This window comes from Hemicordylus capensis, chromosome 2 (assembly GCF_027244095.1).
Source record: "Hemicordylus capensis ecotype Gifberg chromosome 2, rHemCap1.1.pri, whole genome shotgun sequence".
Taxonomy (NCBI): Eukaryota; Metazoa; Chordata; class Lepidosauria; order Squamata; family Cordylidae; genus Hemicordylus; species Hemicordylus capensis.
The window spans coordinates 213,570,219-213,587,470 of record NC_069658.1 but is presented as its reverse complement, the minus strand read 5'-3'; the positions used below and the strand labels follow the sequence as shown (position 1 = coordinate 213,587,470).

The 17,252-nt window shown below is 49.8% G+C and overlaps 1 protein-coding gene across 1 annotated transcript; it reads right to left on the bottom strand.

Annotated features, from left to right (window-relative positions):
- Positions 1-2,987: 2,987 nt before the first annotated feature.
- LOC128348061 (uncharacterized) lies at positions 2,988-16,998 on the bottom strand. The gene is made up of 5 exons (XM_053303581.1): positions 16,723-16,998; positions 14,129-14,452; positions 9,384-9,480; positions 7,620-7,668; positions 2,988-5,480 (listed from the first exon to the last, which is right to left on the bottom strand). The coding sequence occupies exons 1-5, from the start codon at positions 16,732-16,734 to the stop codon at positions 5,345-5,347; spliced, it is 618 nt and encodes a 205-aa protein (XP_053159556.1). The 5' UTR covers positions 16,735-16,998; the 3' UTR covers positions 2,988-5,344.
- Between the last annotated feature and the right edge of the window lie 254 nt (positions 16,999-17,252).

Sequence of the window (17,252 nt, the reverse complement as noted above, 5' to 3'; positions counted from 1 at the left end):
GAGACAAACGTGTTATTTAGAGGCTTTATACATTGCATTTCAATAATAAAATTAATAATAATAATAATAATAATAATAATAATAATCATATATTTAAATCTTTCAAAACAGTTTACATAGCCAAAAAGAATGAAGAAATGGTTCTCTGCCCCAAAGGATTTACAGTCTAAAAAGAAACCCAAGGGAAATCTCGGCAACAGCCACTGGGAAGGACATTTTGTGGGGCTGAAGAGGGACAGTCGCTCTCCCCCTGCTAAACAGAAGAGAGCCCCCACTTTAAAAGGGGCCTCTTGGCCCACTTGGCGGGTCTTAGAAATAAAATCCATCTTTGCACAAAGCAGAGTTAATTTCTGGCCGCTTGGATGGCTTTAAAAAAAGAACTAGGCAAATTCCGGGAGAAAGACTAAGAGAGGTTTTCAAAAGCTGGGAGTCCCAAGAGCTTCAGAGGAGCCTCCATGTTCCAAAACAGCACCTTTCAGAAGTCCAGATCCTGGGGGACAAACAAGGAGAAAGTGTAGCCTTCATGGCTTGCCTGAGGGCTTCCTGGAAGAACCTGGGAGCAAAAGAAGGGCTGGAATGGATGTACTGTGGGACTCATCCAGCAAGGTCATTGCAGTCTCATAACGGATTCATGCAATGATCTCCACACTGGCCAAAATGGCTTTCCAAAAACCACCCGACCGACGTACAGGAGGTGGGACTGCTAACGAGGCTGCCGGCTGTAACAGCCAGAAATAGAACCTCCCCTTTCAGAGGCAGTCTACCTCCGATGCTGGGGTGCCACAGCTGGAGAGGGATGTCGCCTTCCTGCCCTGCTTGGGGGCTCCCCAGAGGACAGCTGGCTGCCCCCCGTTGGAAACAGGATGCTGGGCTAGATGGACCCTAGTTGGGTTAGATGACCCAGCAGGACTCTCCTTTCCTTAGAGAGTTAGTGAGCTAGAGAGAAACATGCCACCGCCCCCCCCAGCCCCGAATCATACCACGTTCTCCCAACAGCCCGCCAGGGTGGTGTTGAGCCTCTTCCGGCTGTCCTTGGCTTGGCTCAGCTGCCTCTGGAGCTCCTTCTCCCTCTGCGCCAGCCTTTCCAGCTGCTTCACCTGCTGGGCCCTTTCCTCCTCCAGCTCGGCCACCCTGTCCACCAGGCCTGCCGTCTCGTTCGCGATCCGTTCACGGCAGGCCTTCAGCTGGCGGGCCGCTTCCGAGTGCCACACCATCACCGCCACCGAGATGGTCACGGCGGCCACCAGGAGCAGCAAGACAGCACACCAGCCCAGGACCTTCAGGGTGGCTCTGGTAGCAGAGGGTTCCATAGGTCCCCGGCGGCTGGCACCTCTGCCTGACAAGCTGCTGCCCATGCTGACTGAGAAGCGAGAGGCTTGCTTGTGCTCTGTTGGCTATAATTGCTCTGTGTGGGCTTCTCTACAAGAGACTCAGCCCATCATTTGTGGCTGACCGCAGGCCACAGGGAAAGGGACCATAATAGAGTTGTTTGAGTCACTCTCTGCCACAAGCAGACAGATTGGCCAAGAAGGACGGATCCCCAAGGGACTCCGAAATATACTTGCCCTGCTCCCTATCAAACCCTCCCTTCTGTCTCTTCCTTTTGCACCCCTCTGGCCAGTTGTAGATGGTAAGCGCAGCAGGGCAGGGACCTGGCCTTTTAAAGCTTTCCTGCTGCACCTAGTGATTCTATTCTCTTCACAACCTGCAGGGCGCTTTCCAGACTTGCTGCTCAACAGCAGCAAAATGCCTCCATTCAGGCACGTCGTATTCGAAACGTAAACAGGCAGGGGGAGCCGTCTCGCGGAAACTAACCAGCCAAAAAAGCAGCAACGTCCTTACGCTGGATATACGATGTTCTAGCTCTATATCGCAGCGATTAAATTCAAGACAAGGCATTGGCAATGTGAACGGCAGCCTGCTGTCCATGTAGGGACTGCAGTGTCACAACACAGGAAGGATGGAAGCACACTTCCGAGATCCACCGTGACCCCATTGCAGGGTCTAATCTGGAAAGCACCCAGGCGAGCACTTTAAAGGGCAACCCAAGATGCAGCTCTTGATGGCATTGACTTAGCACCAGCCAGGGGCATCTGGCCACCGCCTCAACCTGGGACACCAGGGAGAGACTTGGATCCAGAAGCACCCCTAGACTGTGTACCTCTTCCTTCTGGGGAAGTGTGACCCCATCGAGAAGACGAAGATCAAAATCATCTCGAATTCCGACCCCACACAATGAGTACCTCCATCTTATCTGGATTGTCTGGTTTTTTAAAATCCCTCATCCAGCCCATTACTGCCTCCAAGCAGGCATTTAGGGAGATTATGCCTTCTCCCGATGAGGCTGACATGGAGCCTCATAATAAACTATGTAGAACTTCAACTCCAGGTCAGTCTCCAGACAATGTTAGTTAGCAGTGCTCACCTTACTTGTCCACTTCTGTTGCGGGTGGGGCAGACAAATTATTTCCCCTCCAAATCTCTAACATAAACCAGCTTCTCTCCTGGGCGCTTTCCAGACTAGACCCTGCAATGGGGTCATGGCATATCTCTGAAGTGTGCTTCCACACTTCCTGTGTTTTGACACCGCAGTCCTTAAGCTGACAGCAGGGTTCCGTTCACATTTCTGACGCCTTGCTTTGGATTTAATTGCTGCAATTTATTGATAAAACATTGTCTGTCTGGCATAAAAAGGTTGTTTTTTAGGGCGGGGGGTGGAGACTGCTCTGCTGGGCGGTTTGCTATTTACGTTTTGAATGCGATTCGCCTGAACGGAAGCATTTTGCCACTGCTGAGCGGCTAATCTGGAACGTGCCCAGTAGGCAGAGCCCACATTTACCTGGATCAGGTAACAGAAGCTGAAGGGAGTCCACTGGACAGCCTCAATATTGTTATGCATGCTCTCTGCTTCAAGTGGCAAGGAGTTCCGAGGGCAGTGCTACCTAGTTCCTGCCTTCCTTTGGAGGAGAGATCACTAGAGGCGTATGAGGTGTCTAAAATATTTGCTTTATTTACAAATATACAAAATGAACATCGGACGGAGTGGAAAACAGTAACACACTCTGACAACTCAGCAACAGGTTACATCAGCGCCCAGCAAGCCAGACGTCAGCGCTCAGCCACCTCTCTTGGCTTCTCCATTTGGTCTCCATCTCACACAAGCTGCTTGCCATTTATTCTTCACAGGAGTACTTGGCAACCTATGGAACTCCTATAGTGTCCCATGTTCAGAAAGATCTCTGCAGAACCCACAACCATGGGCACAGATTAAGAGACAGGAACCGGTCTTAGCCATGGGGAAATATTAGCACTACCTGGACAGATCCCTTACGGCATGGCCAGGGCGAGAGGGTCATGCACATGACTCTGGAGGACCCCAAGAGCATCACCAATGCTCTTTCCATTGTTTGCCCAACGTAAGCGTGTTTTTCAAGGATTATTAAGTTAGCCAAATGCTACCCGAGTAGTCCATGACCAGCTAATTTTGGAATAAATTGAGATTTTTAAAAAGAAGAAGAAGAGGGGCCAAATCTCTCCCTTCTGAACCACAACACTGAGGTCACCACCAATCTTGGATCTTTTCTGATCCAAGCCTCTCCAAACTGCGAAGAACTGCACCTGTTGGATTTCTGACAGTCACACAGGGGAAGGAAGCGGGGACGCATCAACCAACCACCTCACACATTTTGCCAAGGCTTTTCATGCTATCTGAGTTGGTAACTTTATTTATTTTATTGTTAAATGTGTCTACTACCATTCATTAAAACAATCCCAAGGTGGTTTACACAAACATTAAAAACAAAACTATAAAAATGACACAATTAAAAAAAATTAAGCTAGAACATAAAACAAATCTGACTCAAAAGATTTAAAATACAAGCATAAAAACTGTACAAAACCCAAAGAAGCAGCAGTAGAGACAATCATATAAAAGCCTGGGTAAAAAGCCAAGATTTAAAATGCTTTCTAAAAACTGTGATGGAGACTGAGGAGTGAATAGCCCATCGGGAGAGCATTCCAGAGTCTGGGGGCAGCAACAGAGAAGGCCCTGTCCCGTGTGCACGACAGCCGAGCCTCCCTCATTGTCGGCACCCGGAGCAGAGCCCCCTCAGATGACCTCGTCAAGCGACCCGGAAACCGGTAGCCAGTGCAGCTCTTTCAAAATGGGTGTGATATGATCCCACCGGGCAGCTCCAGATAAAACCCTAGGTGCCACATTTTGCACTAGCTGCAGTTTCCGGATATTCTTCAAGGGCAGCCCCACGTAGAGCGCATTACAGTAATCTAGCCATGATGTGACTAAGGCATGGGTAACCATGGCCAGATCTGCCTTCTCGAGAAAGGGATGCAGCTGGTGCACTAGCTGAAGCCATGCAAAGGCACCCCTGGCCACTGCCTCCACCTGAGCTTCCAAAAGCAGAGCTGGGTCCAGTAATACCCCCAAGCTGCGTACTTGCTCCTACAAGGGGAGTGCAACCCCATCCAGAACTGGTAAAATCTCCTCATCCCGATTGGCTCTCCTACTGACCAACAGCACCTCCGTCTTGTCCGGATTCAGTCTCAGTTTATTAGCCCACATCCAACCCATCACGGCCTCCAGCCCCCGATTCAGGACATCCACCGCCTCCCTAGGATCAGGGGACAAGGAGAGATAGAGCTGAGTGTCATCCGCATATTGCTGACAACTCAGTCCAAGTCCCCGGATGACCTCTCCCAGCGGCTTCATGTAGATGTTAAACAGCATGGGGGACAAGACCGATCCCTGTGGGACCCCACAGGCCAATGGCCACAGGGCTGAGCAGTAGTCCCCCAGCACCACCTTCTGGGCCCTCCCCCCAAGAAAGGACCAGAACTACTGCAATGCAGCACCTCCAATTCCCATACCTGAGGTGGTCCAGAAGGATACCATGGTCAATGGTATTGAACGTCGCGGAGAGGTCCAGCAGAATCAACAGACCCCTGCTAACTGGGCAGAGGGGCACCTTTTTAATGTGGTGATTCTCTTTATTTAGCAGGGGGAGAGTAACTGGCCCTACCCACCCCTAGAACAGTACCTCCAGTGACTGTTGCTGGTGTCTATCTTATGTTTCTTTTTAGAATGTGAGCCCCTTGGGGACAGGGATACATCTTATTTGTTTGTAATTTCTCTGTGTAAACCGCCCTGAGCCATTTTGGGAAGGACAGTATTGAAATTGAACAAACAACAACAACAACAGGGACACACTCCCCCTGTCTAGTTCCCGGCGTAGGTCATCCACGCGAGTGACCAAGGCAGTTTCAGTCCCATATTCGGGGAGGATATGACTTGAGCGGTGTTGGAAATCAGTTCATGGGCCGCTGCTTCTCAGACACAAAGGACCCCGGCAAGGGTCAGCAGCAGGAGGGAGGCATGGCTACCATGAAGATGGAGGAGGCCACTGCCACTGGACAATCTCTTCTGCTGCTGCTGAAAGTGTGCAATGATCTCTTTCTGCTTGTTGCTACAGTGTGGAGAGAGAAAGAGAAGTCATTCAGCGGGGAACACATACTATAACGGCCAAGCTATATCTGCCATGTTTGGGACTCCAGGATGTGACTTTTCATCTAGATCTCCGGCTGTCCAGCATGGGACCCACTAGTTAAGAGCACTTAATTAACATTCACTAAGGAGGCATTTAACTGCGGGGGGCAGGGCGGGGGAGATACCTGTGCAGTTATACAAAGTTGCCTCCGACTGAGTCCATCCTTGGTCCAGCAAGTTCAGCACTGCCTGCACTGACGGGCAGCAGCTCTCCACAGTTTCAGGCAGGGGTCCTTCCCAGGCCTGCCTGGAGATGCTGCTAGGGACTGAACCCAGGAGGGCCTGCATGAGAAGCCCTAATGCTTGTTTTTTTGTTTAGCGCTTGGGAGCATCTACCACCACCAAACCATAGGAGCTACTACTACTACTACTACTACTAACAACAACCAGGGGATAGCAGAATAGAAGAAAAAGAAATAGAAAAATCTACAAATTGAAATTGAAAGGCTGTGGCAGAAGAAGACCCAAATAATCCCAGTGGTAATTGGCGCCCTGGGTGCAGTTCCAAAAGACCTTGAAGAGCACCTCAACACCATAGGGGTCACAGAAATCACCATCAGCCAATTACAAAAAGCAGCTTTACTGGGAACAGCCTATATTCTACGACGATATCTATAACAATTGACAATAAAATTCTGGCATCCCAGGTCCTTGGGAAGGACTCAATGTCTGGATAAAACAAACCAGTCAATAACACCTGTCTGACTGTGTAAACAAGAAGTAATAATAATAATTATTATTATTACATTTATATCCTGCTCTTCCTCCAAGGAGCCCAGAGCGGTGTACTACATACTTGAGTTTCTTTTTCACAACAACCCTGTGAAGTAGGTTAGGCTGAGAGAGAAGTGACTGGCCCAGGGTCACCCAGCTAATTTCATGGCTGAATGGGGACTTCATGGCTGAATGGGGATTTGAACCCGGGTCTCCCCGCTCCTAGTCCAGCACTCTAACCACTACACCACGCTGGCTCCTAATGGCTGCTTCCCCGCTATAATGCCCTGGAATTATGCAGCAACCAAGGCATTATGGGAAACCACGACGGTTACTGCAATAAAAGATCCCTCTTCTGACACTTGCCAGTAAGCATGCCAGCCCCTCACAAACCCTGAGGGTCCTCTGCTATAGGAGATGATGGCACTTGGGAGGTGGGGTGCAGAGCTCATCCCCACAGCCAGACCTGCTAGGACCCTTGAAGTTAACAGGAATAAATTTATCTTCATTAAAGGTGGATATATGGCTGAGCAGTGGATGGGCAACAGCTTGGATGGCTTTAAAAGAGGTTTAGATGAATTCATGGAGGACAGACCTATCGGTGGCTACTAGTCTTGAGGGCTATGGGCCACCTCCAGCCTCAGAGGCAAGAGGCCTCTGAGTACCAGTTGCAGGGGAACAGCAGCAGGAGGGAGGGCACGCCCTCCCCTCTTGCCTGTGGGCTTCTCAGAGGCATCGGGTGGGCCACTGGGTGAAACGGGATGCTGGACTAGATGGGCTTCCTTGGGCCTGATCCAGCAGGGCTGTTCTGATGTTCTTATTGGGGACCCTGGGGTTTTCCGCTGATACAAAAATGCGGAATGCCCAGAAAGGTTTGGATTGACAGAGTTGCTTCCCCTCTGCAGGGCTACGTATGGGATGAAACCATCCCAGAAAATTCTCCGGGGATTATTCTTGGGACGTACCCTGAATCTTCTTCGGAATTTCTTTTCTTTTCTTTTCCTTTGGAAGAAACCTGACAGCCTCGAATTTCGCTTTGGAGACATTTGGGTTGCAACCACTGTTCCCTGTAACAAGGATTCCCAGATGTTGTTGACTACAACGCCCACAATCCCAGCCAAAGGCTATTGCAGCCAGGGATGCTGGGAGTTGTAGTCAACAACGTCTGGGAATTCCTGTTACAGGGAACACTGGTTGCAACCCAGATAACAGCCGTTTGGGAAGTTGGGGTCTGATTGGGGAACTCCATGTTGAGCCCTCCCGGGGTGGGGGGGGCACCCTGAAGGCAGAGAGAGGAGGACCCTCGCTGGGCCCTCTCCCCAAGCGGCAGGTAGCATCTGCTTACTTCAGATTCTTGAGTTCTTCTGTCCAGTTTCCCAGGATTGCAACTCTTTCTGTCAAAAGGGAAAGAGGAAGAGGAGCCGTTAACAGGGGCGTAACTACTATTAGGCAAGGGGAGGCGGCTGCCTGGGGCCCCCCACGCCTCGAGGGGCCCCCCAGAGGCAAGCCACATGACTATATATTGTGTTTAGTGTGTGTGTATCAGCGAGGGGCCCATTTTAAAACTTTGTCTCTGGGCCCACTCCAGCCTTGTTACGCCCCTGGCCGTTAACACACCAATACATCCACTGTCCCCACTCCGTATCCCGCAGCTTAATTAGTCAATTCACCTAAGCCATGAATCATAGGAACATAGGAAGCTGCCATATACTGAGTCAGACCATTGGTCTATCTAGCTCAGTATTGCCTTCACAGACTGGCAGCAGCTTTTCCAAGGTTGCAGGCAGGAATCTCTCTCAGACCTATCTTGGAGATGCTGCCAGGGAGGGAACTTGGAACCTTTTGCTCTTTCCAGAGGTAAGAGCATCCTCTGAGGGGAACATCTTACGGTGCTCACACTTCTAGTCTCCCATTCATATGCAACCAGGGCAGACCCTGCTTAGCTAAGGGGACAAGTCATGCTTGTTACCACAAGACCAAGCCCAGAGATTGGGGAGGTAGATGTGGTGATTAATTCCTTGATCCAGCCAGCCTACTGAATGGGGTTTTAGTTCCTTGTATTCCAGATACAGACAATCAAGAGACGTAAACTGGAATATTGTGGGCATATCCTCAGAGAAGTAAAATATCAAATACCACAACTAACGCTAGAGAAAGTTAGCAGGAAAAAGATCCAGAGGAAGAAGGGATGGATGGACAACCTGAAAGGATGGCTAGAAATGGACACAGAAGATATGAGCCATGATTCTAGGGGCTGTGATCACACTTCTAGTCTCCCATTCATATGCAACCAGGGTGGACCCTGCTTAGCTAAGGGGACAAGTCATGCCTGCGACCACAAGACCAGCTCTTGCGGTATATTGTCAGGGAGGGAACTTGGAATATAAATGCTCTTCCCAGAGCGGCTCCATCCCCTGAGGGGAATATCTCAGAGTGCTCACAATTCTAGTCTCCCATTCATATGCAACCGGTGGGACCCAGGAGAGGAGAGCTGGTCTTGTGGTAGCAAGCATGACTTGTCCCCATAGCTAAGCAGGGTCTGCCCTGGTTGCATATGAATGGGAGACTTGACGTGTGAGCAATGCAAGATATTCCCCTTAGGGGATGGAGCTGCTCTGGGAAGAGCAGAAGGTTTCAAGTTCCCTCCCTGGCTTCTCCAAGATAGGGCTGAGAGAGATTCCTGCCTGCAACCTTGGAGAAGTCGCTGCCAGTCTGTGAAGACAATACTGAGCTAGATAGACCAATGGTCTAACTCAGTATATGGCAGTTTCCTATGTTCCTATGACCCTGCTTAGCTAAGGGGACAAGTCATGCCTGCGACCACAAGACCAGCTCTTGCGGTACACTGCCAGGGAGGGAACTTGGAATCTTCGGCATGCAAGCAGGCAGGTATTCTTCCCAGAGCAGCCCTGCCCCGAAGAGGAAGGTCTTCCAGTGCTCAGACATGTAGTCCCCCATTCACATGCAAACCAGGACAGACTCTGCTTAGCAAAGGGGCCAATTCATGCTTGCGACCACACAGCCAGCTCTCCTCCCTTTCACCCAGCATCCACCCAGAAAGGAAACATTCCCCCAGTATTCAGGGTAGAAACATGCAACGTGCTTTCACCTTGCAAGAGGTGGCTTTCCATTTCCTTCTGGCGCAAGCGCTCATTCAGCTGTGCCACCGCAACGCTCAGGCTGGAGGTGTTCGCTTCCAGGCTCCGCTGTGCCGAGACAAAGAGAAAAAGGAGACCCCTTTAGTCAACCCACAACACTTGACAGACTGACCAGATTCCTCTGGCAGACCCTTCCATGGATTAGAGCCCACTGTCAAATACACTCACATCCCTGAGGACTAGCACCTCTGTTAGTCTGTTGCAGCAAACACAAGGAAGAGACTATTGCAGAAGCCGATTGTGGCCGAAGCTTCTGGGGACTGGGGCCCACTTTTCTTTTTTTGTTGCAAACCTTACCAACAATTACCTTGTACAGCTGGTATTGCTGTGCCCATATTGCGGATAGAGAAGACTGAGGCAGAGGGAGTGCCCCATCTAGGGCCACCTTGAGAGTTCGGAGAAGTGGCGAGATTCAAACTGAGGACCTGCCTGTTCTTGCAGCACACCAACTCAGAATTCTTACCACACCAGCAAAAGAAATCCAGTTTAGAATGAAAAGGTTTGCACCCTGGCCTTTTGCCCTTACAGAACATTCGCCTCTTTCGACTTGGCGCCTTCAACCTTTTGTTTGTGTTCCCATTATTGTGATCCACTTGTGGAACTCTCTGCCACAGGATGTGGTGACAGCCAACCACCTGGATGGCTTTAAGAGGGGTTTGGATGACTTCATGGAGGAGAGGTCTATCAATGGCTACTAGTCGGAGGGCTGTGGGCCACTTCCAGCCTCAAAGGCAGGGTGCCTCTGAGAACCAGTTGCAGGGGAGTAACAGCAGGAGAGAGGGCATGCCCTCAACTCCTGTCTGTGGCTTCCAGCAGCATCTGGTGGGCCACTGTGTGAAACAGGATGCTGGACTAGATGGGCCGTGGGCCTGATCCAGCAGGGCTGTTCTTATGTTCATTAGCCTATGGAGGGACAGAATAGCAGCCTGTCCCCCACCCTGGATTTTCACATCCTTTGGCAACCATGAGGGTGTCCAGGAGCAATGCTCAAAAATTAGACTGGTGTGTCCTTGGCATTGCTTAAATATTAACTGCGCTACAAGCAATTTTTAATCCCACGCTTTGCAAAGACCTTGTTGAGTTTACGCTAGAAAATTATATTTCCATCATCCATGCTCCAAAAGGATGGAGCTGGTGGTGCCACCTAGTGGCTGCTGCTAAGTCACACATTTGAGAAGTTGTGCAAATCTTTCTGACGTAGAACTACGCCGAAACTAGAACTACGCCAGACGCATTTCGGCTGCACAGCCTTCCCCAGTGGAGTCATTGAGAAAGTTCTTCCATGCAGTTGTGTATAGACCATGTGTCGTTCTTGCATCCCAAAATGGAGACATCCACAAAGTGAGGCGTGGGGTTCCATTTTGGGGTGCTAAGAACTACTGGATTCATCGCTTCATTCAGAACAGCTATTTTTTTCATATGGATTTTGTCCCATTATAAAATGTCATTGGAAACTCCTCCTAGCATTCACTGGTATTTTCTAATGGAAGTTTTAGACATGACTATGGAATTGGAGTAAAGTCCATTTGTGGATTTTGATTGCATGGAGCAGGGCACACCCCCAAAATATAATCACTGGACCTTTTTTTAGAGACTTTATTTATGTATGTTTTTCATGTATGTTTTCCATGTGTGAACATTTGATAGGACTTTTTGTTGGAGATGAACTTCCAGTGCATCGACCTTTTGCACCCACTGTCCTAATGACCACTAGGGGCATTGGGAGTAGAGACAGTGAGTAAGGGTCTCCCTATCTGTCCCTATTCTATGACCCCTGAACTGACTCTGCAGCACTTCCTGTGCTGAGTCACAATCCTTCCTTTCCTCCTAGAGAGCAGATGGAAACATCTCTCTCTCTCTCCTTACCTATCCACTATGTAGTCCTTTAGATTAGAGATAGGTCTTTCCTATCTAAGTGTATTTAACCAATAAATATTTAGTGTTTAGTCATACAAGGATCTCCATGTGTTTTCTCTAAACAGCTGCAATATCCAAACCATCCTCTGCTACCTACTCTGTAACTGGAGTGTGTGCTCATTCCTTAGTGCTCTGCTGTTTTACCTATTGGGGGTAAAAATCAACAACCTCTAACACTTTTAGTAGTTGGGATCAGTATTTCGATATTAATGAAGCGATATTATGCTAAATATTAAATTGAGGCATCTTATGATCTAAGCTATTTTTGTATTTTAAATCAAGAGTTTTTACTTGGGGTTTTATTTATTTATTGTTAAATTTCTATACCACCTTTCATTAAAACAATCTCAGGGCTGTTCACATAAAAGTTAGACCAAGACTACAAATATTACACAATTAAAATACCAGCTAGAATATTAAAATACAGATCTGATTAAAAGATCTGGTTCTACCTTTTTGCATTATTATTTTGTTTGTGAACCTCCCAAAAATTTTCATTTCTTTGTGGTTTCTCTTTGCTGCCTCCAGAACTTCCAACCATCCTTTCTTGTAAAGTTTGAGAAAAACTGAAGGCAACCTGCATTAATGCTTCTTTGGATGTGGCATTCTGCTTGTTTGGGTGCCTGGTGGATAACAGTGTTTCCCTTAAAAGATAACGAAAGAAAGAGAAAAACTGGGACAAGCTGTGCCCAGAATAAAAAGTTGGGGATTATTATGCAAAGATATAGAATACCATATCATATCAATGGTAAGGTAAAGTGTGCCGTTGAGTTGGTGTCGATTCCTGGTGACCACAGAGCCTTGTGGTTGTCTTTCAGTAGAATACAGGAGGGGTTGACCATTGCCTCCTCCCGTGCAGTATGAGATGATGCCTTTCAGCATCTTCCTATATCTCTGCTGCCTGATATAGCTGTTTCCTAAAGTCTGGGAAACATACCAGCGGGGATTCGAACTGGCAACCTCTGGTTTGATAACCAGGTCATTTCCCCGCTGAGCCATTAGGTGGCTATATCAATGGTACCATAAACCATATCAATGGTAACAGAATATATACATAAGTTAAAAAATGAGCATACAATTTAAGGATACCCAATGGGTGATAACAGAGTTATCAGCATGCTGAAACAGATGGATGTCTGAACAATGCAAAAAACCCCAATGTGTAATGACACAGTTAAGAGAATGCAGAAATATAAAAATAACTGAGACTTGTGTTCAAAACCTTACATAAACGCTACGAGTCTCAGTTATTTGTACATTTCTGCATTCTGTTGTCATTACTCATTGGTTTCCCCCCATTATTCAGCCATACATATCTATTTATCCTCTCTAATAAAACGCTTGGTGTCCGTCCGTGGACGGACACCAAGCGTGCGTTCGTGCCTGGCCTGTTCTGGGCATGCGCGAAGCGCATGCCCAGAACAGAGCAAGGCAGCCGCAAATGCCAGCACCCGGCGGCCATGTTGGGGCCAGGAGAAGGAGAAGTGGCCGCCGCCCACGCCGGGAGGAGAGTGCGGGTGAGGCCACGGCCAGAGGTGGCGGTGGCCGCGGCGGGGCAACTGGCGGCGGGAGTGCGGGTAAGGCAGCGGCGGGGCCAGAAGTGGCCGCCGCGGGGGAAAAAAAAAAAACCGGCGTGGGAAACGGCGGCCCAGAAGTGGCCGCCGCAAACAAAGGAGAGAGGTGCCGGGGGAAGAGGCGCCAGGGAAGCTGGCCGAGGTGGCGGCGGAGCCGCCGCCGATAAAGCCGGGTGGGGGGGAAACCTTGGGGCCTGATCCCACCATTCCCATCCCTCCCCCCATATTACTAAGGGCCAAATTGGCCCTAAAAAATGCCGCCGCGGACGCTGCCGCCGAACCGCCCTCCCAGCTGCCCGATCCCACCATTTCTACAGGAGAGAGGAGCTCTGCTAGCGAGTTCCTCTCTCCTGTAGAAATGGCGGGATCGGGCAGCTGGGAGGGCGGTTTGGCGGTGGCGTCCAAGGCGGCGGGGGCCGAAGCCATTACTAGCGCCCGTTTTTCAATGGGCTAAAATTCACTTGTATATATAAACCGCTTTGGAAACTTTTTGTGGAAAAGCGGTATATAAATATCCTTCATATTCATATATAGAACAAAACTAAAAAGCCCCAGATGCTGTCGCCTTGCCTCCTAAGGAAGAGAGCCAGCGTGGTGTAGTGGTTAGAGTGCTGGACTAGGACTGGGGAGACCCGAGTTCAAATCCCCATTCGGCCATGAAACTAGCTGGGTGACTCTGGGCCAGTCACTTCTCTCTCAGCCTAACCTACTTCACAGGGTTGTTGTGAAAGAGAAACTCAAGTATGTAGTACACCGCTCTGGGCTCCTGGGAGGAAGAGCGGGATATAAAATGTAAAATAATAATAATAATAAAAATAAAAGGTGCTCCAGGCCCCTGGTCATCTAGGCTGCCCTCTTCTGCACCTTTCCCAGTTCTACAACGTCCTCCTTGCAATACGGTGACCAGAACTGTATACCTGTTTCCAGCCCGAGTCAGTCCAACTGCCAGTCAGTGTAGACAGTCCTGAGCCAGGTTGAACAATGCTGGACTCAGTATAAAGGGGCATCCCTACATCTGGAAAAAAGCTGCTGAAAGCCAAAACACTCCTTAACAGTCACAAACTGCTGGCCCAAACATGCATACCAGAAGAACATCAGAGCAGCCCTGTCGGATCAAGCCCAGCATTGACCCACCAGATGCCTCTGGGAAGGGAAGCCCCCCCCCGCCCCCCACGCAAGAGCAGAGGGCACGCCCACTTGCATACCGTGAGGTTCTGGCAGGATTCTTGGTGCTTTGTGGCCTCTTGCAGAGTTTTGTTGACGCGGTCCAGCACGGTTAACAAACTGCTATCCGGGGAGCTCTTTGATGCTTGTCCCGATGCCTCGTATCCGCTTGCCTCATGGCTGGCGAAGTGAGCCAAGCCAGCCGTCAGGATGAGGACGACAGCAAATTCGACCATGGCCACTGCAATCCAGACCTTCCAATTCTTCCACCACAGACTGGGGGGTTGCATTTCTTTCACTGCGGCATACTCTGGAGGGTCCATCTCCTTCCCCGACTTTGAGTCTGTTTTTCTGGACTTCGTTACCTTAAAAGGAGACCGAAACTAGCATGTTTATGCCACTCACCAAGCATAAATCTTCTGCAGATCTCTGACAACAGGAGAGAGGCAAATGAAATCGCACCCGGCACACACTGGAGAACACGGAGAAGCCACCGCAGACATGCTCTGCAGGATGATGAGCTGGGACGCTTCTTCCCCAGCCTAATTTTGACATCTTCTCTTTCCCCCAGTCTTTTCCACACATTCACATCTCCAAGACTGCTTTCAAAAGTGGTTTAGTGAAATACAAAATGCACACACAACGTTGCCAGTGGAAGAAAGGATCTTTGCCCCTCCGAGGCTGCCAGAGAGTGGTGTGGTGGTTAAAGGGTCCCCAACTCTCCAGAACTGCCCTGCAGTCTCTAGGAATCGGGACCTGTCTCCACGTCACTCCTGGAAGCAGGAGATTTAAATGGCTTGGTAGTGTGGACATTTATTCTATGGATGCGAAAGCTGGACTTTGAAGAAGCAAGACAGAAAAAGCATTGGCGCTTTTTAACTTTGGTGCTGGAGAAGACATTTGAGGAGACCACGGACAGCCAGGAAAACAAACAAATGGATCCTAGAACAAATCAATCCAGAATTTTCACTTGAGGCACAAATGACCAGGCTCAAACTATCATACTTCGGACACATTCTGCGAAGACCCAGCTCCCTCGAGAAGTCCATCATGCTGGGGAAAGTTGAAGGAAAGAGAAGAAGAGGATGGCCAGCAGCAAGGTGGATGGACTCGATTAGGACAGCAATGAATGCACCACTGAGAGACCTGAAAGGCCAAGTTGCAGACATAGGAACATAGGAAACTGCCATATACTGAGTCAGACCATTGGTCTATCTAGCTCAGTATTGTCTTCACAGACTGGCAGCGGCTTCTCCAAGGTTGCATTGGGGTCCTTTCCCCAGTAAGGCGGGCTCCTGCCCCCCCCCCCCGTAAGATACTTGCCAATTAATAGGAGACCAGAGGGAGATCCTTTTCAGTTCCTTTATTCAGCTGAGCAAAGCAACAGGGCGGGTCACTCTGTGCACGCAGGCAGAGCATGGAGCGCCGACAGAGGGGCCATGGACATTCTTATACCCCTGAGTAAACAAGTCCAAACAGTTTCCCCCTTCCCATATAAGGCTATTTCCCCCCCCCCAGCAAAGTGACTTTATTGGCTGTTTCAAGCTTGCTCTGTTTTCCTATACATTATCATATACATTCCATAGATTCGTCCCTTCGCAAGGGCCCCGACCTTCCCTTCCTTTCCTTGCGGTTTTCAGGCTGAAGCAATTGCACCCGTCAGCAACTAACTGTTAGCTTGTGGTTTGTACAGACAACCTTGTCTTGTGACCTACATAGTTCAGGCTCAGCCCCACAGCCTGCTTTTGCTGCAATAAACTATTCTAAAGGTTCATGCAAGCATGGTGACAGAAGCACAATGCCACAGGTTAGGCTAACCAAATATGCAGAACCCTTCAGTTGCAGGCAGGAATCTCTCTCGGGTCATCCTGGAGAGAATCATCAGATTCTGATCATCTTGATTCTGATAATTCTGATCATCCTGGAGAGAATCTATCTATGTGGTGCCTAAGAGTTGATACCAACTTGACAGCAGTTAATCAATCAATCAGTGTGGACATTTGGCGGGGACGGAAGTCTTCAAGAATCACTTGAGTCCACGTTGGCAACCCTAAATAATTACGGAGTTAGACTTCATGGGGGGTGGGTGTTTTTATTTATTCGATTTCTATACCGCCCTTCCAAAAGTGGCTCAGGGCAGTTTACACAGAGAAACAACAAATAAATAAGACGGCTCTCTGTCCCCAAAGGGCTCACGATCTAAAAATAAACATCAGATAGACACCAGCCACAGTCACTGGAGGGGTGCTGTGCTGGGGGTGGAGAGGGCCAGTTACTCTCCCCCTGCTCAATAAAGAGAACCACCACGTTAAAAGGTGCCTCTTTGCCCAGTTAGCAGGGATTGGTCTGGGTTCACTCCCACTTGCCCCAAAGCAGAACTGGGGTCAGTCATTCTCCCTCGGCTTGCTCTACCTTGCAGGGCTGTTGTGAGGGGGGAAAGGAGGAAGAAATGCAAATGAAATTGTGGGGGCTGGGGGGCGGCTGAGTGGGGGTCCGCCCACAGCCAGCTTTGAATAGAGAGAGGCAGGGGGCAGCGTGGTGGCTAGCCGCCTGTCCCCTTTCCCCCCAAAACTGTGCCAGGAAAGGCGGCCACAGGCAGGCGGCCACTGATTTCTCCCCTAGGTCAGGATCCTACCTTTCCTTCCATGCAGCAGCAAGAGCGTCCGAGCTGGAAGTGGACCGGTCTGTCTGCCTGCAGCTCCAGGGAGGAAAACTGCTAGGGGAGGGAGGGCGATCCAGCCCCCCGCTTTGCCCTGCAAGAGTCCAGCCTCTTTTCCGCCGCAGCAGAGACTATGAACTGGGGGGAGGCGGCGGCGGCAGCAGCAGCAGCACCGGCTAAGTTTCGATTCCTGCTCATCGGATGCAGCCAGGACGGCGGAGGAGGAGTGAGATAGCAGTAGACGGCCCGGAGCCAGCATTCCTCTCCGCCAATCAGGACGGCTGGCCCGCGTGCCCAATCAGAGCCGGCTGCTTGGAGAAGCCGCCAATGGCGGAGTCTGAAGGAAGCCCCGGGCCTCCCAGGGCCGTCTGCACATGCTCTGCAGCACGCCCAACACACGCGCACGCACTAGGGGTCTGGCACGCAGTCTTGCTTGGCTTAGTGCAGTCCTCCTTATTTGTGTTCTGGAGGGAAACGCAAAGAACACACAGCTTTAAAGCTTTTAC

Coding starts and splice junctions, on each gene's coding strand:
- LOC128348061 (XM_053303581.1), bottom strand. Junction 9,481..14,128: donor AATCCTGCCAGAACCTCACG/GTATGCAAGTGG, acceptor GTCTCGGCACAG/CGGAGCCTGGAAGCGAACAC. Junction 5,481..7,619: donor GAAGAACTCAAGAATCTGAA/GTAAGCAGATGC, acceptor TCCACACTGTAG/CAACAAGCAGAAAGAGATCA.